Source organism: Bos taurus, chromosome 18 (genome assembly GCF_002263795.3).
Source record: "Bos taurus isolate L1 Dominette 01449 registration number 42190680 breed Hereford chromosome 18, ARS-UCD2.0, whole genome shotgun sequence".
Taxonomy (NCBI): Eukaryota; Metazoa; Chordata; class Mammalia; order Artiodactyla; family Bovidae; genus Bos; species Bos taurus.
In genome coordinates this window covers 53,328,692-53,353,943 of record NC_037345.1, presented here as the reverse complement: position 1 = coordinate 53,353,943, position 25,252 = coordinate 53,328,692, and the positions used below count along the sequence as shown (strand labels likewise).

The 25,252-nt window shown below is 49.9% G+C and overlaps 2 protein-coding genes across 5 annotated transcripts in view; both read left to right on the top strand.

Moving 5' to 3' along the window:
- SYMPK (symplekin scaffold protein) overlaps nucleotides 1-3,169 on the top strand; it is a 33,252-nt gene extending 30,083 nt beyond the window's left edge. For both annotated transcript variants that reach the window (NM_001434957.1, NM_001206913.2), the window contains 5 exon segments: nucleotides 661-848; nucleotides 1,758-1,934; nucleotides 2,139-2,234; nucleotides 2,420-2,746; nucleotides 2,913-3,169. In NM_001434957.1, coding sequence (NP_001421886.1) covers nucleotides 661-848; nucleotides 1,758-1,934; nucleotides 2,139-2,234; nucleotides 2,420-2,746; nucleotides 2,913-3,050 — 926 coding nt within the window. In that variant the 3' untranslated portion in view covers nucleotides 3,051-3,169.
- Nucleotides 3,170-3,269: 100 nt separating this feature from the next.
- On the top strand, nucleotides 3,270-23,800 carry RSPH6A (radial spoke head 6 homolog A). Of its 3 annotated transcripts, none has more exons than XM_059877076.1 (6): nucleotides 3,270-4,129; nucleotides 11,034-11,268; nucleotides 16,560-17,324; nucleotides 18,771-18,915; nucleotides 19,685-19,802; nucleotides 23,475-23,800. In XM_059877076.1, the coding sequence occupies exons 1-6, from the start codon at nucleotides 3,483-3,485 to the stop codon at nucleotides 23,617-23,619; spliced, it is 2,055 nt and encodes a 684-aa protein (XP_059733059.1). In that variant the 5' UTR covers nucleotides 3,270-3,482; the 3' UTR covers nucleotides 23,620-23,800. The 3 variants fall into 3 exon arrangements, with proteins under 3 accessions (XP_059733059.1, XP_002695219.1, XP_010813480.1); XM_002695173.6 differs by having other exon boundaries at nucleotides 23,404-23,800; XM_010815178.4 differs by lacking the exon at nucleotides 19,685-19,802 and having other exon boundaries at nucleotides 23,404-23,610.
- Nucleotides 23,801-25,252: the final 1,452 nt, after the last annotated feature.

Here is a 25,252-nt window from a genome sequence, read left to right as displayed (position 1 = left end):
CCCCCTCAGGCCCTTCCTGGTGCTCATCTTTCGCCCAGACTTCCTCCTCTTGCCCCTCCTTCATGACTCTGTGAACTATGACCTCCATATCCCCCCAGGCCTGGTAGCGCCCGAGCACCAGCACGAGCCTCGTGCACCAGCACGAGCCTCGTGCACTGGGTTCAGAGCAGGCAGTCTCTTGACCAGTCTGCTCGTGGAGACCATGAGCAGCATGTCCCCTGAGGGGACATGTCGTGTCCCCTGAGGGACTGCTTATGGAAGTCACAGCTGCTTCCTTCCAGTAGAGGTGGAGGTGCCACGCCATCCCAGTCCAGCCACAATGGGTCCCCAGGGGTAGGCAACATATCTTTCTCCCCTCACCCTTTCTGGACGTTGTTCTCCAAGAGAAAGGACCAATGTCTTCCCACGGCCCAGTGGGGCTTCCAGGAGATGGACGTGTCCTCTCCCTTACCCCAGCTCCCAGGCTTTCCAAGGATCAGACCACAGTGTCCACTTCTGGGTGGGAGGGAATCTGTCTTGCCTGGAGCTTCAGGGAGTTGGGGCTGGATCTCACCTCTTGCAGGCAGATCACAGGGCTGAGGCTTTCTAAGGGATGTGGGGCTCCCACTTCCCAGGGGCTGCTGGGCAAAGGGGACAGGTCCCCTCTCCGCCTCCTCACAGCCACCAACCTGTGCTTTGCGGAGCGGAACGTGTACACGTCGGAGGTGCTGGCCGTGGTGATGCAGCAACTGATGGAGCAGAGCCCCCTGCCCATGCTGCTCATGAGGACCGTCATCCAGTCCTTGACTATGTACCCCCGCCTGGGGGGCTTCGTCATGAACATCCTGTCCCGGCTCATCATGAAGCAGGTAACCCGCCCCGACCACCCTGGTCTCCCAGGCAGGGGACTGCCGCAGGATGTGCTGCCAACAGACTTGAGGCAGAACTGCAGGCTTTTCCAGCCGATTTGGCCAGTGTCCCAAGGGAGCCCTCGTGCAGAGACCTGCTCTATGACTGGCAGACTGCTGAGACAATACAGCCCTCTCGGGGTCACTGTGTCGGACAGCAGCAGGGCGGCAGGGTGGCGAGTGAGGCTGCTGGGTGGTAGGAGCAGACTTCGAGAGGTGCACGTCCAGGAGGTGTGGCTGCCCCGTCAGAGTGTTCGTCACTTAGTTGTGTGCAGCTCTTTGCAGCTGCTTAGACTGTAGCCCACCAGGCTCCTCTGTCCATGGGATTTCCCAGGCAAGAATACTGGAGCGGGTAGCCATTCCCTTTTCCAAGGGATCTTCCTGACCCAGGGATCAAACCTGGGTCTCCCACACTGCAGGCAGATTCTTTACCATTTGAGCCACCAGAGCTGCCCCTTGCCCCCCATCATTTGGCACTCAGTCAGACAAGAGGCATCTTGAGCTGAAAGATGGCACCAGTTTTCAAGAGAAGCTAGAAATGTTTTATGAAACTTCAACAAAAAACCCTCTATCCACAAGCCTTCAGACTGGATTCAGACCACAGGTTGCCACTTTGCAACGTCTGGCTTAGAGGTTAAGTGCAGATGCGGGCAGATCTGGGGGTTGGTTCTGCCCTTGGCACCTGTGTGACCCTGGACGGGTCCCGCACCTCCCTGGGCCTCCTAGCTTTAGCAGGGCTAACGTCGCCCTCTAGAGGTGGCGGTGAGAATGCAGCGAGGCATGGCCTTCTTGCTAAGGTCTTTCCCAACTTCTGGTGCGGCTGGCTGCCTGCAGGCCCCCTCACGACTGCTCCCTCCCTGCCTGGTCCAGGTGTGGAAGTATCCCAAGGTGTGGGAGGGCTTCATCAAGTGCTGTCAGCGCACCAAGCCTCAGAGCTTCCAGGTCATCCTGCAGCTCCCACCGCAGCAGCTGGGGGCCGTCTTTGACAAGTGCCCAGAGCTCCGGGAGCCCCTGCTGGCCCACGTCCGCTCCTTCACCCCCCACCAGGTACCCCCGGGTGTGGGGTGGGTGGCCCCATGGGTCCAGCCCTGGGGGACTGAGGCGGGGGTGCGGGCAGGGGCACCCTGGCAGTGTCACGAAGGTCCTGGGGTCTGGAGAGTCAAGGACACCTAGGGTCTGAGTGGGACTTGGGGGAGGGGGTTGTCTCCGGATCGGAGCTCTCCACAGCGCCCCCATCTGCTTTTCCCCTAGCAAGCGCACATCCCCAACTCCATCATGGCCATCCTGGAGGCCAGCGGCAAGCAGGAGCCAGAGACTAAGGAAGCACCTGCCGGGCCCCTGGAAGAGGTGAGGGTCTGCAGCCCCCTCCCCAAGCCAGAAGTGCCCTGCGCCCCTCCTCCTACCCACACCAGCCCTCTTTGCTGTCTGCCTCAGGGTGGTTTCCATCTTTTCCCCCACCATCCCCTTGAGAGCAGCCTGGGTCTTGGGTCCCAGCCGTCCCTGAGGTTTTGTGTGTCACCCCGCACCTCCAGGATGACTTAGAGCCTCTGGCCCTGGCACCACCTCCGGCCCCCCGACCCCCTCAAGATCTCATCGGCCTGCGGCTGGCCCAGGAGAAGGCCTTAAAGCGGCAACTGGAGGAAGAACAGAAGCTGAAGCCTGGGGGACTGGGAGGCCCCTCCTCTTCCTCGTCCTCTTCCTCGGCGCGGCCAGGCCCCCCCCAGCCAGAGGAAGCCATTGATTTCCGGGAGGAGGGGCCTGAGTGTGAGACCCCGGCCATCTTCATCAGCATGGACGATGACTCGGGGCTGACTGAGGCCGCACTGCTGGACTCTAGTCTTGAGGGACCCCTACCTAAGGTAGGGATGACCGCCCAGAGCAACAGAGGACGAGAGAAACCAGGGGCCGGGGTTAAGTGTGTGTGCCTAGTGTCCAAGGCGGGGAGGGGGCGTGAAGGGTAGGGCCTGAAGAAGTACTGGAGGTGCGACCACGCTGTCTTTGACCTGCCCCCGCTTCTGTCACCAGGAAACTGCAGCAGGTGGATTGCTTTCAAAGGAGGAGCGGAGCCCCCAGCCCCTCACAGCTGCTGGAGAAGACACAGTGCAGACTCCCAGCCCCGCCACTGAGGAAGTGGGCGAACCGGAGACCAAGGGGAATAGCTGACGGAGCTTGTTGGGGGGCCAGGGAGTGGGACTGGGAGCTCAGGGAGGCCGGGGAGGGGCTTGGCCGACGGTGCTTTGCCTTTAAAAATTAAAAAAGTAAAAAAGATCGCCGGTCTGGGGTATGCGTGTCGTCTCTGATGCCTGCCTCCGTGTCAGCTGTGGGATTGTGCAGAGGCTGGTGGGCGTGCCCGGGAGGCCCTCCAACCCGCCGGGGAAGACTGCAAGCCCCTCTGGCATGGGGCTGCGCCTGCGCGAAAAGCCGCTTCTTGGTCGCGCATCCCCGCGTGCCCTGTCCTGGTAACGGCCCTCCCCCTCCGTCCCTAGCAACCGGCGCAGCTAGCCCAGCGGCTGCTGGGTGCACACAAAACCGGCGACTGATCTGGCCTGCCTATCTGCAAGCCTTCTTCCTGGAAGTCTGCGATCCCTTTGAACTATGGGGGACCCTCCACCTGACCCCGAGCCCCCTTCTCAGCCGACCTCCAGCAGTAGAAACTCACAGGTCTCCGAGCGGCGGCGCAGTCGGGAACGCACCAGGCCCCTGGTCCCCGAGGAGCTGCAGCAGATACCGCTTGACCCCCAGATCCTGCGCGGCAGTCAGGAGGTGCTGTCGAATCAGAGCAACCTCCGTGGCTGGCCACAGAGGGCCAGCCTGACCCCAAACGAGAACCTGGTTTTCCAGGCCGAGGACCCTTATGTGAACCCAGGCTTTTCCGCAGAGGTGCAGCCCCAAGCTTACCTGAGCGAGGGCAGGCTCCAGGCCAGCCACAACGCCAGCCTAATGCTGCCCCAGCTACAGCAGGGTGAAGGCAACCTATTCCAGCAACTGGAGTCTGCCTACCAGGGGCCGCCGGCAGACCTCCCAGGCCAGTTCACCATGTACCAGAGAGAAGACCTGCCATTCAGCCAGGGTACCCAGCATGGGCCCTACATGAGGGATGACCCCACTCTTCAGTTCTCGCCCTCTGAGCTGGGTTTCATGTCCTTCAATATGGAGTTGCCCGAGCCAGAACCTCGCGAGCTGGCCGTGCAGAACGCCAAGGCCTACCTGCTGCAGACCAGCGTCAACAGCGACCTCAGCCTGTGAGAGAGGGCCCTGGAAGTGGGGCGAGGGAGGGACCCAGGCAGGGAGAGACCTCAGCCAAGGCCCCACCTCCTCGTCTAGACGAGATTGCTCTTCGCTGAGAACCAGCGACCACTCTGGGGGCATCTAACTCAGACTGAGAGTTAGGGAATAAATAGCAACACTAGCTAGCATTTACTTAACCAGACTGTGCCAGCAATTCACAGGTTAACAGCTGGTTCTCATGGCTGAGCTTAGCACAACTGTTTCAATTTTGAAAGAAAAGTGAAAGTCGCTCAGTCCAATTGGAGGCTTTACGACCCCATGGATTGTAGCCTGCCAGGCTCCTCTGTCTATGGAATTCTCTAGGCAAGAATATTGGAAGTAGCTAGCCATTCCCTTCTCCAGGGGATCTTCCCAATCCAGGGATTGAACCCAGGTCTCCCGCATCGCAGGCGAATTCTTTACTGTCTAAGCCAGTACTTAGTTAGTTACTGCCTAACCCAGGGAGGGAAACAGACACAGAGGAATTAGGTCCCACGTGCAAAATAACACAGCTTAGCTATGGTAGATCCAGGATTTCAACACAAGTGATTTGGCTCCTGAGGCCCTGTTATCCACTAACATTTCCTGCCTGAGAAAGGCATTTGCCAAGGCCATGTAGATGCAGTCATAGGCCCCCATCACAGCCTCATGAAGCTTACACTCTAGTGGGGGAATGGACAATAAGTATAAGGTGATAACAGCTAAGGTGAGCGATAGAGCAGAGTAAGGGGATGGGAGTGGATGTTAAATCATACGAGGTCAGGGAAGGCCTCTCTGAGGAAGTTACATTTGATCAGGAACCTGAAAGAGGTGAGAGAGAGAGCACCATGTGGGTAAACTGGAGGAAGAATTGTCCAGACATAGGACACAGAGTAAACTCCGGGAGTTGGTGATGGACAGGGAGGCCTGGCGTGCTGTGATTCATGGGGTTGCAAAGAGTCGGACACGACTGAGCAACTGAACTGAACTGAACTGAACTGAGGCCACAGTGAGCTTAAAGGCTTGGGAGCTTGCTGTGTTTGAGGAACAGCAAGGAGGCTGGTGTAACTGGAACCAAGGGAGGAAGCAGGAGAATGAGAAAAGAGTTGGGAGGAGTAGCAGGTCTTGCTCAAGCACAAAGCTGACCCCCATTCCTCCCATGCTCAGAGCCTGCCATGGCTCACCAGTGCCTTCAGAAGAAGGTTCCTACTTCTCAGAACAGCCTTCAAGGTCTATGTAATTCAACCCCTCCTCCCTCTCCAAATGTCATCTCTAGTCAGCTCCTACCTCAGATCCTAGAATCTAGTCAAAATTAACCTCAAAATAAAACCCACAGCTCTGCCCCAACAGCACGCAGCCCTTGGGAGTTTCAAGGTCCCTTAATGGGTCTTTTCTCTTTCTTTCTTTTTGGTCATGCCGCATGGCTTGCAGAATATCAGTCCCCTGACTGGGGATTGAGCCTGGGCCATAGCAATGAAAGCCTGAATTCTAACCAGTAGGTTAGAGTGAGCTCCAGTGAGTTCCCTCAAGTCCCCTGTTGAAAAACTCTCTCTCCTTCTTGCCCTTCCCAAGTCAATGATGGCTCTCAACCACACCCAGCACTGCTGCCAAATGGTTGCACACTGAAGAGGCTTAGACATACATGATTTGAAATTAGGCAAAGTGAAAGTGAAAGTGGAGTTGCTCAGTCATGTCTGACTGTTTGTGACTCAATGAACTGTAGCCACCCTCCAGGCTCCTCTGTCCATGGGATTTTCCAGGCAAGAATACTGGAGTGGGTTGCCATTTCCTTCTCCAGGGGATCTTCCCAACCCAGGGATTGAACTTGGGTCTCCTGCATTGCAGACAGACTCTTTACCGTCTGAGCCACCAGGTGGCTCAGAAATTAAGTCAACTTGGTTTTCAATCCTGGCTGTGCTACCCCTGGGTAACCTCATGACCTCAACTTTTCTAAGCTTCAGTTTCCTCATCCGGAAAGTGAGGATCATAATTTTCTCTCAGGTGTCTGTGGTGAGAATTCAACATTGCTTTCAAGGGCCCAGCATAGTGCCTGACTCAGGTGAATGGAAGTCATGCTGGTACTGTTAACTCTCCAGCCTCCTTTTCCTATCTCAACCCGTCTTCCTCACTCTGCTCCAGCCACAATGACCTCAATATTCCTCCAACATGCCAGGCACATCCTCAGCTCAAGGTCTTTACACTCCATTCTCAATCATGTCATCTGCAAACCATGGTAGTTTTGCTTCTTCCTTTCTAAAATTTTACATTTTCTTTTTCATGTCATATTTCATTGGCTGGGATCTCCAGTGCATTTTATAGAAATGGTAAAAGAAGGCTTCTACCTTTCCAATCTCATAGAATTATTCAGTCTTTCACCATTACATTTGGTGTGTGCTGCAGCTTACACATGTCTCCTCTTTATGAGATTATAGAATATTATTCTATTCCTAGTATCCTAGGTTTTTAAACATCATGAGTGGATACTGAATGTTAGTTTCTCTGCACCTATTGAGGTGATCTCCCATAATCTCTTTTAACATGTTAATGTGATTAATTAATTTTTTTCTGTATTTTTCTAATATAGGTCCAGTCTAGCATTCTTGTTAGCCCTATTTAATCATGGTGTGCCACCCTTTAGGGGCTTCCATGGTGGCTCAATAGTAAAGAATCTGCCTGCCAATGTAGGAGACGCAGGTTGCATCCCTGGGTTGGGAAGATCCCCTGGAGAAGGAAATGGCAACCCACAGTATTCTTTTTTAATTTATTTTTTATTGAAGGATAATTGCTTTACAGAATTTTGTTGTTTTCTGTCAAACCTGAACATGAATCAGCCATAGGTGTACATATATCCCTTCCCTTTTGAAGCTCCCTCCCATCTCCCACCCCATCCCACCCCTCTAGATTGATACAGAGCCCCTGTTTGAGTTTTCTGAGCCATATAGCAAATTCCCATTGGCTATCTATTTCACATGTGGTAATGTAAGTTTCCATGTTACTTTTTCCATACATCTCACCTGCTCCTCCCCTCTCCCCATGTCCATAAGCCTCTTCTCTGTGTCTGCTTCTCCACTGCTGTCCTATGAATAAATTCTTCAGTACCATTTTTCTAGATTCTGTATATACACATTAGAATATGATATTTAACTTTTTCTTTCTGACTCACTTCACTCTGTATAATAGATTCTAGGTTCATCCACCTCATCAGAACGGACTCAAATGCATTCATTTTTAATGGCTGAGTAATATTCCATTATGTATATGTACCACAATTTCTTTATCCATTCATCTGTCAATAGAAAGCTAGGTTGCTTCCATGTTCTAGCTATTGTAAATAGTGCAGCAATGAACAATGGGATACATGTGTCTTTTTTAATTTTAGTTTTCTAAGGGTATATGCCTAGAAGTGGGATTGCTGGGTCATATGGGGTTTTATCCCTAGTTTTTTTTAAGGAATCTCCATACATCTTAGTGGCTATATCAATTTACATTCCCACCAACAGTGCAAGAGCGTTCCCTTTTCTCCACATCTGCTCCAGCATTTGTTTGTAGGCTTTTTGATGATGGCCATTCTGACCAGTATGAGATGATATCTCATTGTAGTTTTGATTTGCATTTCTCTAATAATGAGCAATACTGAGCATATTTTCATGTGTTTGTTAGCCATCTGTATGTCTTCTTTGGAGAAATGTCTAAGTCTTTCCCCCACTTTTTAATTGGGCTGTTTCTTTTTCTGGCATTGAGTTGTATGAACCGCTTGTATATTTTGGAAATTAATTCTTTGTCAGTTGTTTCATTTGCTATTATTTTCTCCCATTCTGAGGGTTGTCTTTTCACCTTGCTTATAGTTTCCTTTGCTGTGCAAAAATTTTTAAGTTTAATCAGGTTCCCATCTGTTTACTTTTGTTTTTATTTCCATTACTCTAGGAGGTGGGTCCTAGAGGATCTTGCTTTGATTTATGTCATCGAGTGTTCTGCCTATGTTTTCCTCTAAGAGTTTAATAGTTTCTGGTCGTACATTTAGGTCTTGAATCCATTGTGAGTTTATCTTTGTGTATGGTGTTAGGAAGTGTTCTAATTTCATTCATTTACATTCAGCTGTCCAGTTTTCCCAGCACCATTTATTGAAGAGGCTGTCTTTGCCCCATTGTATGTGCTTGCCTCCTTTGTCAAAAATAAGGTACCCATCAGTGCGTGGGTTTATTTCTGCACTTTCTGTCTTGTTTGATTGGTCTATGTTCTGTTTTTGTGCCAGTACCATACTGTCTTGATGACTGTAGCTTTGTAGTATAATCTGAAGTCAGGAAGGTTGATTCCTCCAGCTCCATTCTTCTTTTTCAGGACTGCTTTGGCTATTCGGGATCTTTGTGTTCCCATATGAATTGTGAAATTTTTTGTTCTAGTTCTATGAAAAATGCCTTTGGTAATTTGACATGGATTGCATTGAATCTGTAGACTGCATTTGGTAGTACAGTCATTTTCACAATATTGATTCTTCCTACCCAGGAACATGGAATATCTCCCCCTCTGTTTATGTCACCTTTTGATCTCTTTCATTCAGTTCAGTTCAGTCGCTCAGTCATGTCTGACTCTTTGTGACCCCATGGGCTGCAGCATGCCAAGCCTCCTGTCCATCACCAACTCCCAGGGTTTACTCAAACTCATGTCCATTGTGTCGGTGAAGCCATCCAACCACCTCATCCTCTGTTATCCCCTTCTCCTCCCACCTCAATCTTTCCCAGCATCAGGGTCTTTTCCAGTGAGTCAGTTCTTTGCATCAGGTAGCCAAAGTATTGGAGTTTCAGCTTCAACATCAGTCCTTCCAATGAATATTCAGGACTGATTTCCTTTAGGATGGACTGGTTGGATCTCCTTGCAGTCCAAGGGACTCTCAAGAGTCTTCTCCAACACCACAGTTCAAAAGCATCAATTCTTCAGCGCTCAGCTTTCTTTATAGTCCAACTCTCACATCCATACATGACCACTGGCAAAACCATAGCCTTGACTAGACGGACCTTTGTTGACAAAGTAATGTCTCTGCTTTTGAATATGCTGTCTAGGTTGGTCATAACTTTTCTTTCAAGGAGTAAGTGTCTTAATTTCATGCCTGCAGTCACCATCTGCAGTGATTTTGGAGCCCAAAAAAATAGTCTGTCACTGTTTCTACTGTTTCTCCATCTATTTCCCATGAAGTGATGGGACCAGATGCCATGATCTTAGTTTTCTGAATGTTGAGCTTTAAGCCAACTTTTTCACTCTCCTCTTTCACTTTCATCAAGAGGCTTTTTAGTCCCTCTTCACTTTCTGCCATAAGGGTGGTGTCATCTGCATATCTGAGGTTATTGATATTTCTCCTGGCAATCTTGATTCCAGCTTGTGCTTCTTCCAGCCCAGCATTTCTCATGATGTACTCTGCATAGAAATTAAATAAGCAGGGTGACAATATACAGCCTTGAGGTACTTCTTCTCCTATTTGGAACCAGTCTGTTGTTCCATGTCCAGTTCTAACTGTTGCTTCCTGACCTGCATACAGGTTTCTCAAGAGGCAGGTCAGGTGGTCTGGTATTCCCATCTCTTTCAGAATTTTCCACAGTTTATTGTGATCCACACAGTCAAAGGCTTTGGCATAGTCAATAAAGCAGAAATCGATGTTTTTTCTGGAACACTCTTGTTTTTTCAGTGATCCAGCGGATGTTGGCAATTTGATCTCTGGTTCCTCTGCCTTTTCTAAAACCAGCTTGAACATCTGGAAGTTCACAGTTCACGTATTGTTGAAGCCTGGCTTGGAGAATTTTGAGCATTACTTTACTAGCGTGTGAGATGAGTGCAATTGTGCGGTAGTTTGAGCAATCTTTGGCATTGCCTTTCTTTATTAGTGTCTTATAATTTTCTGTGTTCAGTTCTTTTGTCTCCTTAGGCAAATTTATTCCTAGATATTTAATTCTTTTTGTTGCAGTGGTGAATGGGATTGATTGCTTAATTTCTCTTTCTGATTTTTCATTGTTAGTATATAGGAATGCAAGTGATTTCTGTGTATTGATTTTGTATCCTGCAACTTTGCTAAATTCACTGATTAGCTCTAGTAATTTTCTGATACTATCTTTGGGGTTTTCTATGTACAGTATCATGTCATCTGCAAACAGGGAGATCTTTACTTCTTCTTTTCCAACGTGGATTATTTTTATTTCTTTTTCTTCTCTGATTGCTGTAGCTAGGACTTCCGGAACTGTTTGAATAATCCCACAGTATTCTTGACTAGATAATCCCATGGAGACAGAGGAGCCTGGCGCCCTACAGGCTTTCCATAGGGTTGCAAAGATTCGGACAGGACTGAGCAACTAAACAGCAACAACAACATCCTTTTAAGAATGCCAGGTACCACTCGCTTAGGATTTCAGCATATGTAGTTCTAAATGAGACTGGCATGGACTTTCCCTTTCTCCTACTTTCCCTGAGTTCTGATATCAAGATTATGTTAGACTCATGAAATGTCTTAGGACCTATGCGTATGCTGTTCCCTGCAACTGCAACACTCTTCCTTCTAATATTTGCACAGTACGCCCCCTCAGTGAATAAGATCATTCAGATCTCAGCTTAAAGGTCACCTTAGTGAGGCTCCCCCTGGCCTCCCTATTTAAAACTGCAAACCATTTCCTATCCCTAGCATTCCCAATCCCCATTCCCTGCTTTGTTTACCTCCCTATAATTACACACTTTTGTATATTTTGCCCATTTGGTTAATATCTGTCTCTATCGCCAGACTGTCAGGTCCATCAGGGCAGGGACCTTTTCTGTTATCTATGGTGTCCCTAGTGCCAGGGACAGGGCCACATACACAACAGCGAGCTCAGCAAGCTGAGTGATCAGTGTCCCCCACCTCCTACTCCCCTCTCCCTGAGGCAGGTATGAGCACCTGGCGAACATGCTGACCAAGATCCTGAACCAGAGGCCGGAGGACCCCTTGTTCCTCCTGGAGTCGCTGAACCGCACCACTCAGTGGGAATGGTTCCACCCCAAGTTGGATACGCTTCGGGACGACCCGGAGATGCAGCCCACTTACGAGATGGCCGAGAGGCAGAAGGCGTTGTTCGGCCGGAGCGGCAGTGGCGAGGGCGAGCAGGAGATGGAGGAGGAGACGGTGAGCGAGCCAGTGGGGAGGCGTGAGTGGCAGAAAGAGCCGGAGTGGCGGGACCGGCCACTGAGGGCCTTGAACTCCAGGCTAAGGGGTTTAGGCTTTCTCCCGAGGCCACTGGGGCACCACCAGAAGGTTTGAAGCAGAGGGAAAGTTGTAGAAACCTGACTCCAGTGCCACATGGAGGTAGAGGCTGGTTTCTCCTGCCATCCTTTCCTCCTTTCTGCAAAATAACTGCTTTGTGGATATTTTCTGTGAAACCTGCTACCTTCTGGAGTTTTTCAACACTGAAGGTGTCTTCTATCCCCTGGACTCAGTTTCCTCTTTTGCAAATTGAGACCTGCTAACAAGTCTTCCACCCACGACTCATGAACATTCTACTATCCTCGGAATATTTAATTCCATGATTTTCTTTCCAGCATTGTGTTCAGTCGCTCAGTCGTGTCTGACTCTTTGTCACCCTATGGACTGTAGCCCGCCGGGCCCCTCTGTCCATGGTATTTTCCCAGCAAGAGTACTGGAGTGGGTTGCCATTTCCTTCTCCAGGGGCTCTTCCCAACCCTTGGACTGAACCTGCGTCTCCTGCATTGGATGGTATCTCCTGCATTGGATACAGCATTGGACGATGGCTTAAAATTTGGCTGAAATGTTCTTTCACTGGTTTAAGAAACATTTTGGGGGGACTTCCCTTGTGGATTTTCCCTTGGAGAAGGAAATGGCAATCCACTCTGGCACTCTTGCCTGGAAAATCCCATGGACGGAGAAGCCTGATAGACTACATCCATGGGGTCGCAAAGAGTCGGACACGACTGAGCGACTTCACTTTCACTTTCCCTTGTGGTCCAGTGGTTAAGACCTCACTCTTCCAATGCAGGGGGCACAAGTTCCTTTCCTGGTCAGGGAACTAAGATCCCACAAGCCCTGTGGTGCAGCCAAAAAGAAAGAAATATAAAGAAACATTTGTTGAGAACTCTCTGTTTACGATAATTCTGACATCTCCTAGGCTTAGGAGTGTAGGCTCATTTCATCCCTGAAGCAACCTTAAGGCAAGTGCCATTTATTATTCCTATTCATGGAGGGAGGACTTAGAGGGCTCAAAACTAGAAAAGCCGGGACGAAGAAGGCAGTGAAAGATTGTTGTTGAATCACGCGAATACACCGGGATTCTTGGCCCCCGGAGGAGAAGAATTCAATCCGGGGCCAGAGACGAGGCTTGATTGCTCAGAGCTTTTGTGTAATAAAGTTTTATTAAAGTATAAAGGAGATAGAGAAAGCTTCTGACATAGGCATCAGAAGAGGGCAGAAAGGGTACCCGCTTGCTAGTGTTAACAATGAAGTTATATAATCCAAAGAATATCTGGAGGTTGTAAAGACCTCATCAGTCCTACTCCCATAATTTACATTTTAAGATAACACTGTCCTCAGGCAAGATACATCCATGTAAAGACCAGGTCTACTCCCATAATTAACATTTTAAGATAGCAGAAGGTTGAATCCAAAGACTGTCTTTAGGCAGGATACATTATTGTTATATAATCCTAAGGAATGTGGAGAAAGAAAAAAAGTTTGTCCTTTCTTCCTCCTTGAGAATTCCAGACCCCTCTCTCCTTGGGGACCCCTAGACTCCTTATTAACCTGCCTAGGAACTGACTCTCTCAGCAGGGCTGTGTCCTCCAAAGCCTGGGCTATCATCTCGGCCATCTCTGCAGATGCTGTTGGTCTGTGCTCACGTCTCATGCTTCTGAAATTCTAGGGTTCTGGCCACAATGGGGTGAGATGCTGAGAGAACCGGGAACGACCATCTGACCAAGGAATGAATGAGCCCTTGGGTGAGCAGAGCGCAGGTGGGAATCCAAGTCTTAGACACGAACAGTTTTTACCTGAAAATACGGTTTTAAATTTTAGATCAGCAGTCTCGAAGTCTCTAAGGAGGCCGCATCGCCTTAGAACTGCACTCTTCCTCCCCGACTTCTCCAGGTCGCACCCCATCTCTCGCCAGTCCCTGATGGCCCCGCCTCCTTAGAACGCTGTGCCTTTGGAGGCTCCACCCTCGGCTCCGCCCCCTGAAGTATAATCCTGAGGGAGGCTCTGCCCTCTTCGAAGCCAAGTCACTAGAGGCCCCACCCCTTAGAACTTGGAGGCGGGGTTTCTTTGGTCGCTGTATTTTTGATGATTGCTTTTGGAGCTGGAGTTTTTAACATGAGGTTTGTAAAAGGGCAAAATTAGTGCGGGTATCTGTGGCCTGTGCATGATTCTAGGAAGAAAATCGAATTTGTTACTGAGCACTTTGTATTTATTTTTTCTGTATGAGGGGCTCTCATTCCTCTCATTTTCTATTTCTTTCAAATGGAAAGAATTTCTGTTTCTTTTATGATCCCCAACAGCATTTATGGGAAAACTGTCCTTTCCCCGCTTTGAAAATGCCACCCCTACCCTTCGCTTACACCCGTGTGGACTCCAGTCTGTTTCTGGAGTCCCTGCTTTGCGCCTTGCTCTGTAGATGGTTTTCTGTTCTGGGACTCTCCTGCTTGTTGTTTACAATCGCTGCATAGCAGATCTGGCTCCCCATCACGGCACCTCTGTTTTGAAAAGTTCCTCACTAGTCTCACGTTTATAGTTTTAAAGAAACTTTAGTATTATTCTTGTACTTGTTTGTCAACAGAGCTCACTTTAAGACAGGAAATAGATGTCACAGAAATGAAGACGAGTGGCTTAGACAAGATAGTTTTTCTCACACACAACAGTCAGGTGCAAGCAGTCTGTGGCTGGCAAGGTGGCTCCCCAGAGAAGGGATACTGAGGGCTATCTTCTCCCCCTCTCTCCCCCTCATCCCTTGCCCTTACTCCATCCAAACCAAGAAAGCACCTTTCAGGATCATAAGAATTTGGGCGTAAACCCTATCTCTGACCAAGGCAGTCAGTAAAGCTCACTTTGGGCTGCAGGGACTTGGTCCAAGCAGTGCAGCAGAACATTTCATTGCTTCACTGGGCTGAGAGTGGGTACAGTTGGGGCAGCATTTCCATGAGATCATGGAGAGGCCCAGCGCTTCCCTCCCTTCTGTTGGGTTATCATCATGTTGACGCTTGGTACCTTGAGTTTATCACTTTATGTTTGACCAATGACTACTACAGCCTCAGACATCATATTTCCACACCAGTGCCCTGAAAGGGGAGTGGGGAGCTCTTCTCAGTATGCCCCCCACCTTTTTTTTTCGGTTGAGCCATGCGGCTTGTGGGATATTCATTCCCTGCCCAGGGACTGAACCCAGGCCACAACAGTGAAAGTGTTGAGTCCTAAGCACTAGGCCACCAATAAACTCCCCCCCACCCACTGACTCCCTTTTTTTAAAAATCCAGAAAGCAAGGGAATTCCCCAGCAGTCTAGCGGTTAGGACTTGGCCCTTTCACTGCTGAGGGTGCTGGTTCAATCTCTGGTTGGGAAACTAATATCCCACAAGCTGGGCAGCATGGTCCAGTAAATCAGTCAGTCAATCAGGAGCCCCTCAGAAAATATCTGCTTGCATCTTATTGGCCAGATGGGGTCACATGACCATCCCTGGCTGCAAGGGAGGCTGGGAAAGTGACTGTGGAACTTCTCCACTTCTCCAGTCTGGAGAAAGCAAGCAATGGAGAAGGGGGTTGAGAATGGTCCTGATTTGGTGGACTGAACCCAACAAACCCAAGGGCAGGAATGTAGCTGGACCCTAGGCCAAGCTGGCATTCAGAGATGCCCCTCTGCTCCTAATTTTTTAAATTCCATCCAGTTGCCAGTAGGAAATCTTTTCCTTCAGGTCATAGATAGGATCTTTCTGGAAACTGGGAGAAAGAAAGAGGAAGCTTCCACAGTTAATAGAAGAGTTACAGAGTAGGGGCTAAGACTATGGCCTCTGGAGCCAGACCAACCCGGGTTCAAACCCAGCCAACCCACAGAAGTCATTTCTAAGCTGGAGGGCACCAGCTGTAGTTTCTCTCCACCCAGTTACAAATTGCAGAGGGACAGAAAGGAGAGCCTGAACTGCCATTTTGTCCTCACTTGCTCCAATCAACAGTGACCAGAGGGCAGGGTGACATAATCTGATCATGGTTGGTGAGGCCACTCCATTGCCAAGTGGGTGGAAGACATTCCCAGAAAGAGGGTGATGGCCACTGGCTCATGGGCCAGGCACACACTCCAAAGAGGGTTTCCTTTGCTCATTCACTTAGCTTCCCTGCCGGCAGCACAGTGAGTCTGGGGATTCAGTTTTGACTCTGTCCCACCGAGCTGCTGGTGTAAATGTCGATTAGGCAAAGAAGCTTTTGCCCTGTGTTTTAGATTGCGGGAAACTGCCAGAATCACTTTCAAAATCATGGTGTTCCTCCTATAGAGTATTAGTCAGGGTGTGCCATGTCAAGCTGAGATAACAAACAGCGGCTTAACGTCACACAGTTTATTTCTCGCTCACACTTCCTACCCATCCAGGCTGGGCTAGGAGGCTCGGCTCATCAGCCATTTGAGATGAACGGTGATGGAGATGCCGCCGTGACTCAGGCTCCCACAGTTGCAGAGCAGGAAAAACAAGGCATAACAAACCCCACACGGGTTCTTATTGCTCCTGCCTGGGTGTGACCTGTGTCCCTTTCACTCCCATTTCAAGTGGTCAGAGCAAGTGACATGACCGCTCCTAATGCACAGGGGTGGGGGTGGGAATGTATAATCCCCCTGTGGAGAGGGACTTCTGATATTTGTGAATAAGGAACCAGTCTAGTGTTCACAGAAAGCAAATGCAGTACTTGTTCCTTTTATTAATAACACTGAGCTCACAAATGGAGCTTTAAAGAAAATGGAAATGCACTATACAACTTTAAGGAAAAAAATGCAATACATTTGTCCCCAAATCTTTTACATCAACTATACAATTTAAGGGCTTCCCAGGTGGCTCAGTGGTAAAGAATCTGCCTGCCAGTGCAGGAAATGCAGGTTGGATCCCTGGCTTGGAGAGATCACCTGGAGGAGGAAATGTCAACCCCACTCCAGTATTTTGCTTGGAGAATCCCATGGACAGAGGAGCCTGGCGGGCTACAGTCCATGGGGGTTGCAAAAGAGTCAGACACAACTGAGCAACTGAGTACTCACGCAGGTACAATTTAAGTAAGCATCATAGTTCCTTGGCACACATACCCCTCCATCAGTGGCCAGAAATGGTTGCTTGAGCAACTGGATTACCGAGTAGTTTAAGTCTCTGGACTCTAGGAGAGTCAGCATGGGGAGCAGGGCTTCAACCTGGTTCCCTCTGCCATCCGCCCCCTACCCCGCTGCAGGCTGAGACCGCGGTGCCAAACATAATGGAGAAGGCCTTCTACTTCGAGCAGGCCGGCGTGGGCCTGAGCTCCGATGAGAGTTTCCGCGTCTTCATGGCCCTGAAGCAGCTGGTGGAGCAGCAGCCCATCCACACCTGCCGCTTCTGGGGCAAGATCCTGGGGCTCAGTCGCAGCTACCTGGTGGCCGAGGTGGAATTCCGGGAGGGCGAAGAGGAGGCGGAGGAGGAGGAGGTGGAGGAGATGACGGAGGGCGGCGAGGGGATGGAGGCGCACGGAGAGGAGGAGGGCGACGAGGACGAGGATAAGGCCACGGACGTCATCCCCAAGCCCACGTGGAAGCCGCCGCCCGTCATCCCCAAGGAAGACAGCCGAACCGGCACCAACAGGTACCTGTATTTCGTGTGCAACGAGCCGGGCAGGCCGTGGATGCGGCTGCCCCACGTCACACCGATCCAGATCGTGCAGGCCCGCAAGATCAGGAAGTTCTTCACGGGTTACCTGGACGCGCCAGTCATCAGCTACCCGCCCTTCCCGGGCAACGAGGCCAACTACCTGCGGGCCCAGATCGCCCGCATCTCGGCCGCCACGCACATCAGTCCCCTCGGCTTCTACCAGTTTGGCGAGGAGGAGGGCGACGAAGAGGAGGAAGGTGGAGCCGGGCGCGACTCCTACGAGGAGAACCCCGATTTTGAGGGCATCCCGGTCCTCGAGCTGGTGGATTCCATGGCCAACTGGGTGCACCACACGCAGCACATCCTGCCGCAGGTGAGGGCGGGGCTCCAGCCGCCCAGGCCGGGGCGGGGGTGGGGTGGGATGTAGGACCAGGTGTGACCCCGGAACTAGCTATGCCAAGCACCTGCTGGCAGCGAGGCATCTGTGCTCCATAATAGTCCTCCATGCATCCATCCATCCATTCATTCAACAGATATTGGTTGACAGTCCCCAGTCAGAAACCTTTGGGACCAGATGCCTCTTGGAATCCCGAATTTTTCAGATTTAAAAATGGTGATATTGGAATTCCCTGGTGGTCCAGTGGTTAGGAGGGGCTTTCCCCGGTCACTCAGCGGTGAAGAATCTGCCTGCAATGCAGGAAACCTGGGTTTGATCCCTGCGTGGGGAAGATCCTCTGGAGGAGGAAATGGCAACCCACTCCAGTATTCTTGCTGACTCCAGGCTTCTGGGGGCCAGGGTTTGATCCCTGGTCAGGGAACTAAGATCTGACAAGACAAGTGGCATGGCAAAAAAAGTACTTATAAAAATAAGAGCACTTTAAAAATACACAAAAATAAAAAGATGACACAGTGCACATACCATATATTACATAACATGTCAAGGAGGCACTGGGGCTGCAGCCCATTTTTAAAGGTGTCACTTTCTGCAGCAACACTGAAAAGCCTCTCATCTGTCAGTCAGGATTGCAGCCAAATGACTCATGAAAAAAACTTGGTTTTCAAAGCTTTCCAAATTTTGAAAGTGTGGGTAAGAGGTGGTGGACCTGTATTTACTGAATGCCTAGTTTGTCTAAACTTTACATACATTTATTTGTCCATTCAAGGACGCATCTGTTGTGTGCTAGGAACTTTCTTATTCATTCATTTATTCGATAAACATTGATTATGGACTCCGAATAACCGCTTTTGAGATTGCTATAATGGCCATTCCCATTCAGTTGCTGAAACTGAGTTCTGCTATATGGTCTGCACTTAGGTTCACTCATTCATTCAACAGACGTTTACTAACTCTTCAGTACTTCCTTCAACCCAACAATAATCCAATGAGAGAGGCATCCATGACACCCCCATTTCACAGATGAGCAAACAGAGTGCCATATGGGCTGTTGAATGTCAACTCCACAAGGGCAGAGATGTGGGGGGTCTCTTTTTCTCAAGGACGTAACTCCAGCACCAGGAGCACTGCATGTATATAGTAAGTGCTCCTTAAATATACAATAAATGAATGGATGGATGGCTCCCTAAACGGAGCCCACAGAGGCTGAGAGAGGAGGGGTTCCCGTCTCACCACAGCAGCTCTCTCGGCCCGTTCTCCCCCGCCCTCCTGCCTGTGCAACTCACCCTGACCTTTACCCACACCTGGGTCCCTGGGAATAGGACTGGGCCCCAGCATCCTGCCTGGCCCTTCACCACTTCCCTGGGAACAGAGCCTGGGCTGTTCCCTGGGGCTACCAGCTGACCTCCTCCTCCCCACCTGCAGGGCCGCTGCACTTGGGTGAACCCTTTGCAGAAGACAGAAGAGGAGGAAGAGTTGGGGGAGGAGGAAGAGAAGGCAGATGAAGGCGTAGAGGAAGTGGAGCAGGAGGTCGGGCCCCCGCTGCTGACCCCGCTCTCAGAAGACGCAGGTAACAGCCCCACACACAGGCCAGTGGAGGCTGGGAGAAAGGGAGGGGAAGCAGTTCTCTGAGCCTCTGTTACATTCTCATCTATAAAATGGGCAGCCCATGGGGTTATAGGAGCATGTCCATCTTGTGAGCCGTATCTGGCCCATGCAACGGCCCAGATGGTGACACATGATCTTTTGGGTCCCATGTGGGCTTGGAAAAAGGGAGCGAGAGCTAGGGCGGCCTCCCCAGAGGAGGCAGGACTTGAGCTGGATATTGGAAGATTGGACAGGAATTTCCTGAGGTTGGGACCTCAGGTAACTGATGGGAGGAAGGAGGAGAGGCTGAGAGTGGGTGAGCAGAGTGAGGATGTGAACGCAGATTTCCATGAGTCTGGAGCCTGTAGGCCGTCCTCTGAGCCCTGGTTCAAACTGATGGCCAACGTAGAAGGGGAATCACAGCGGCACCCCTGTCAGGGGCCCTCGGGACTCATGCCACTCCGCACAGGAGGTGAGATAAGTGTCTCCATTGCCTGGGTGTGATCACTGAGGCTCAGAGAGGTGGAGTGGCTTCCTCGGGCCACACAGAAAGAGTGGTCAGAGCCAGGGTTCAAACAGGGAAGCCAGAGCTGTTGGTTTCCCACAGTTCCCTTCATGCCCTTCCGCTTCCTCCCTCTTTGCTCCCTCCCATCCTTCTCGCCGCCTTCCCTTCTCGGGGGCTGTGCATTGCAGCGGGGCAGGGGGCTGCAGGCCAGTCTCTGACCTCCCTGGTGCTCTCTGCTCCCCTACAGAAATCATGCACATGGCACCGTGGACCGCCCGCCTGTCCTGCACTCTCAGCCCGCAGTATTCCGTGGCTGTCGTGCGCTCCAATCTCTGGCCAGGGGCCTATGCCTACGCCAGTGGCAAGTAGGTCTTCTTCTAGTTTTCCCCAGCAGAGGGCGCTCCTACAACTTCCTCAGAGTCTGACGTGCTGGGGCAACCCACTAGGGTGGGCAAAGATCGGATAGGCTCCCTTAAGGAAGCCCCTAGGGGCTAATGTCTTCACTCAGAATCCAGGAGTCCCACGAGGATTAAAATCCCAGACCAAGAAATCCCAAACCAAGAGGGTGTGAGCCTCTGGGATGACAGAATGGAAGATCAGAATGGGAAAGGAATTGACTCAGGGTCACACAGCACCTGCAGGATTCAAACCTGGATATCTGACCCCCCTGGCCCAGGGTTCCGTGCTGTATGAGGCATGGAGCCAGAGAGCACTCAGATGTCCCCTTTGGGGTGGCCATTAGAGGGACAGAGTCTCATCTCTGGGGAAGCTAACTGCTTCCCTAAGTCTCCTGGAGGGTCTTCTCTCTATGGGCAGAAATCTTCCCCACCAGGATTCCCTCACCGGTCATTTCCAAAAGATCTGCAAGCCAAAATCACTTCCATATCCTCTCACCTCAGTTACACACTCCAGGCGGTCCCTCCGCCTCTCTCCAGCTTTTCTGCTCCCCGGGCATGCACTTACCAGCGCTGTCCACCAGATGGCACGACGACTTTTCATAGCTTTTCCTTTTCCGTCTCAATGATGAACCTGCACGGGATTCGCTACTGGGATTCACAAGGAAAGGTGGGATTTGATGTAATCTTTATAATTTATCCACATTCTTCGCAATTTCTTTTTCGCCTCCAGAAGCGTGGAAGAGACATACTCGCTTTTACCAATGCCCCTCTGGCCACACCCTGATTTGCCAACATTCCTCTGAAAGCAAAAGATCCAAACTTGGTCTCACCCACCCATCCTCCACCCCCGAGTCCCCAACCACCCATCATCCACCCTCCCATCCACCACCCAATCAGGCATCCGTCTATCCCCACTTTGTTCTTTATAAAAGACTCTGGAATGTCACTGTTTGCCAGCTGTATGCTGGGCCCCAAGCACTTTGTTGAAAAAGCAGATATGAATCTGGGAGCAGGCAGAGGAGGCATAGCTGCCAACGGCACATGGAGCCTCACCCTCCCTCACCCCCATCCCCACCCCAGTCAAATATCTAGTTCCAAATGGAGAGAAGTACCACTAGGGAAAGTGGAGGGACAGATGACAGCTCGCAACTGTCATGTCTAGGGATCAAGGAAGGATTCCTGGGAAAAGCAACCTTGATCTGAAACCTTTGAGGGAAAGAGAAAAGTAACTAGGGGACATTCCCCTTCTTCTTCTTCTTCTTTTTTTTTTTTTAACAATTCAAATCAGACTTATTCATTTATTTTGGCCGAGAGACTTGCAGGATCTTAGTTCCCTGACTAGGGACTGAACCAGGTCCTGGCAGTGAAAGCACTGTGTCCTATCCACTGGACCTCCAGGGGGCTCCCCAGGAGGACATTCTAGACTGGAGCTTCCTAAACTTCGAGGGGCTAGGACTCACCAGGGGCTCTGGTTAAAGCGCAGTTTCTGGTCCCCTAGGTCTGGGTTGGAGCCCAAGACTCTGCCTTCCTAGCAAGTGCAGCCTCCTGAGTGAGGTGCTGGTTCCTGGACCCCAGGAACCAGGGCTGGCAGAGGTCAAGGGTTTCCAAGGAAGCAGTGATTTTTGAAGCCTCCGACAAAGCGATCTGGAGGAAAAGGATTCTCGAGGGGACAGCAAGGCTGTGAAAATAAGGTCAAATCCAAACTGCTCCCCAGGGCAAACTCTCTGGCTCTCTCCCTGTCTCTCAGTCTCTTCCCCTTTCTCCCACTTACTCCTCTTTGTTTCACCCATTAAAAATCTGGGGAGAGGTGAGTTGGTGGGGCTGCTGCTGCTGCTGCTAAGTCGCTTCAGTTGTGTCCGACTCTGTGTGACCCCATAGACGGCAGCCCACCAGGCTCCCCCGTCCCTGGGATTCTCCAGGCAAGGACACTGGAGTGGGTTGCCATTTCCTTCTCCAATGCATGAAAGGGAAAAGTGAAAGGGAAGTCGCTCAGTCGTGTCCGACTCTTCGCAACCCCATGGACTGCAGCCAGCAGGCTCCTCCATCCATAGGATTTTCCAGGCAAGAGTACCGGAGTGGGGTGCCATTGACCCAACCAATTACATCCTTGTTTATTATTAGTCTCCTCCCTCTAGAATGTAGGCACCATGGCAGCAATTCTAATTCTTTTGCTTTTTTTAACATTGATTTGTTTTTAATTGAAGGATAATCGCTTTACAATATTGCTTTGGTTTCTGCCAGCAATTCTAATTCTTGTCTAATTTGTTCACTGCTAGGCTCCCACAGTTAGACCAGTGCTGGCCAATGTATATAAAATATGAGCCACATATGTCATTTAAAATTTTCTAGTAGCCACATTCAAGAAATAAAAATAGACAGGCAAAATTCATTTAATAATGTATTCAACTCCAAATATCCTAAATATTCTTATTACAACATGAAATCAATAATGTAAAAATTGTTAATGAGCTACTTTGTATTTTGTTCATACTGTCTTCAAAATCTGGAGTGAAGGTTACACCTTTAGTAGATCTCAATTCGAGTGCTGCATTTTTTTTTCCACACCTTGCGACCAGTGGGATCTTAGTTCCCCAACCAGAGATCAAACCCACACCCCACTGCATTGGAAATGCAGAGTCTTAACCACTGGATTGCCAGGGAAGTCCCTTAGGTACTAAATTTTCATCAGAAATACTTGACCTGTATCCAGATTTCACAACATTTACAGTTGAAAAAGTAGATTTACGTGCCCAAGTTGTCCCAGACATATTTGGATGTCTTCCAATAAATGAAGTATTGGTTTTATAATTTAGATTAATTAAAATTAAATAAAATCCACACCATCCAACAACAGCAGAACACACATTCTTTTCAAGTGCATATGGAACATTCCCCAGGATAGACCAAATGATAAATTTAGAAAGATTAATCATATAAAATATCTTCTCTTACCACACTGGAATAAAATTAGAAATCAATTAAAGAAGCAAATCTGAGGTGGCACAGTGGTTAAGACACTGAGCTTCCAATAGAGGGGGTGCAGGTTTGATCCCTTCGGGAGGCTAAGATCCCACAGGCCTTGAAGACAAAAAAACCAAAACATAAAATAGGAGCAATATTGTAACAAATTAAATCAAGATTAAAAAAAAAAATTAGTCCACAACAACAACAAAATATCTCTTAAAAAAGGAAATTTGGGAAATTCATAAGTATGTAGGAATTAAACAGCATAATCCTGAACAATCAACAGGTCAAAGAAGAAACCACAAGTGAAATCTGAAAATTAAATAAAATTCAAAATTCAGTTCCTCCGTCTGGCCAGCCCCGTTTCAGGTGCTCACCAGCTATGTGTGCTGTTAGACATTGCAGCTCTGGACACAATCTGGCAGTTAGGAAGATGCCCAGGAAATAGTGAAAGAACAGTCGAACAGGGAAACCTGGTGGGCACATTGCACTCTACCGCCCACAACTCTGCAGCATGCTGTGCCTAAATTGGGTCCCACCTTTAACAAAAGTCCAGGCTGGGGTCTTTGAGGGAGGACTTGCCAGCACCTCTCCACCCCTCCAGGAAATTTGAGAACATCTACATCGGCTGGGGTCACAAGTACAGTCCTGAGAACTTCAACCCATCCCTGCCAGCCCCCATTCAGCACGAGTACCCCAGCGGCCCGGACACTATAGAGATGAGCGACCCCACGGTGGAGGAGGAGCAGGCCCTGAAGGCTGCCCAGGAGCAGGCCCTGGCGGCTGCGGAGGAAGAGGAAGAAGACGAAGAGGAAGATGAGGATGAGGACCAGGATGACTGAGGCCCCCTAGCCCCCTCCTCAAGCAGGTAGCCAGCAGGTTTTCCCTTATACAGACTTATAGGTTGATTTTTTTTTTTTCATAGTAGGTTTGCTTTCTGACCCTAAAGGACAGGGGTAGAAGAGGAAGACAGCTGCTCTAAATAAAATTTCCCCAAGGCATTTGGGTGAGTCACTCAATCATTTGTTCACCACGTCTGTTGACAGGACCTCAGAGTCAGGACTATAGCACTTTGCTGTGAACCCAGACATTGCCTGGCATAGTCTCTCCCATCTGTTCATTTATTCATTCATCTGGCCATCAAACAACTCTTGAAGTGCCGCCCCTGGTCAGGCCAGCCCTGTGCTGGGGACACAGCAGCGACCAAGTGACCCAAGATTTATTCTCCCAGGGCTGGATACTCTACAGGAGAGACAGATGCCTTCCTCAGGGAATGACAACCCAGAAGGGGGAGCCCAGAGCACTGACAGAGCTGCTGAGCTCTGGCTCATAAACGGCCAAGAACAGAGTAGGAAGGCATTCCAAGCAGAGGGAACAGGGTGTGAAAAGATCCAAGATCAAGAGCGAGTGTGATGTGTTGGGGTAGATGCTCAAACCTCATTTTTGAGACATGGTGTGAGGAGTCAGTGGCAACAGATAAGGCTGGAAAGTTTGCAGGAACAGATTACCCAGGGTTGAACTCTGTCCTGAGAGCCCTAGGGAGGCCATGGATGGGCTTTGAACAGCGGTGGGCCGGGCCTGATCGTATTTATGCTTTAAAAAGACCTCTCTAGATCCCAGGTGGAGTGTAGATAGGGGAGACATGGGTCTGGGAGAGCAGAGACAAGGCTGATACAGGGAGAGTCCAAGCAGGAGAGGAGTTTCGACCGAGGCTGCAAAGAGGAATGGACTGGAATAGAGGAATTCAGGTGACAGAATGCAAAAGACTTGGGGATTGTAATCAGGGAGTGAAGAGAAATGGCAGAAGTCTAGGGAAACACCGAAATCTGCATCCTGGTGACTGGAAGGAATGGCAGTGCTGCCTCTAAAATGACACAGGAGAGGAGTGGGGTTTGAAGTAAGATTGTCAGTTTCATTTAAGATCTGTGATGGGAGCAGGAAGGGAGGGACACTGACTATTAGGGAGCTGTTGGGATCAGGAAGAAATTTTGGATTACCAGTGGATTACTGGGACACCTAGAGTATTGCAGGGATCAATCAAATTTTGGTGGGTGTTGGAGGAGTGAGTGAGGTTGTGGAAACATATAGGAGTTTGGTGGAAAATGTGGAGCTGTTCAATTCAGTTCAATCACTCAGTCATGTCCGACTCTTTGCAACCCCATGGACTGCAGCACTCCAGGCCTCCCTTGTCCATCACCAACTCCCGGAGCTTACTCAAACTCACGTCCATTGAGTTGGTGATGCCATCCAGCCATCTCATCCTCTGTCGTCCCCTTCTCCTCCTACATTCAACCTTTCCCAGCATCAGGGTCTTTTTGCTGTTAATCAATTAATCAGTATTGGGTCAGATGAAGTCACTGGAGTTTTATGGAGACGTTGGAAATCAATGAGATTTGCAGGATCATCAAGGGTGGGAAGGGTTGGAGATGCTGTGGCTAGTCGGGGACTTTAAG

Coding starts and splice junctions, on each gene's coding strand:
- RSPH6A (XM_002695173.6), top strand. CDS start 3,483: ATGGGGGACCCTCCACCTGACCCCGAGCCCCCTTCTCAGCCGACCTCC. Junction 4,130..11,033: donor GTCAACAGCGACCTCAGCCT/GTGAGAGAGGGC, acceptor TCCCTGAGGCAG/GTATGAGCACCTGGCGAACA. Junction 17,325..18,770: donor CGCAGCACATCCTGCCGCAG/GTGAGGGCGGGG, acceptor CCCCACCTGCAG/GGCCGCTGCACTTGGGTGAA.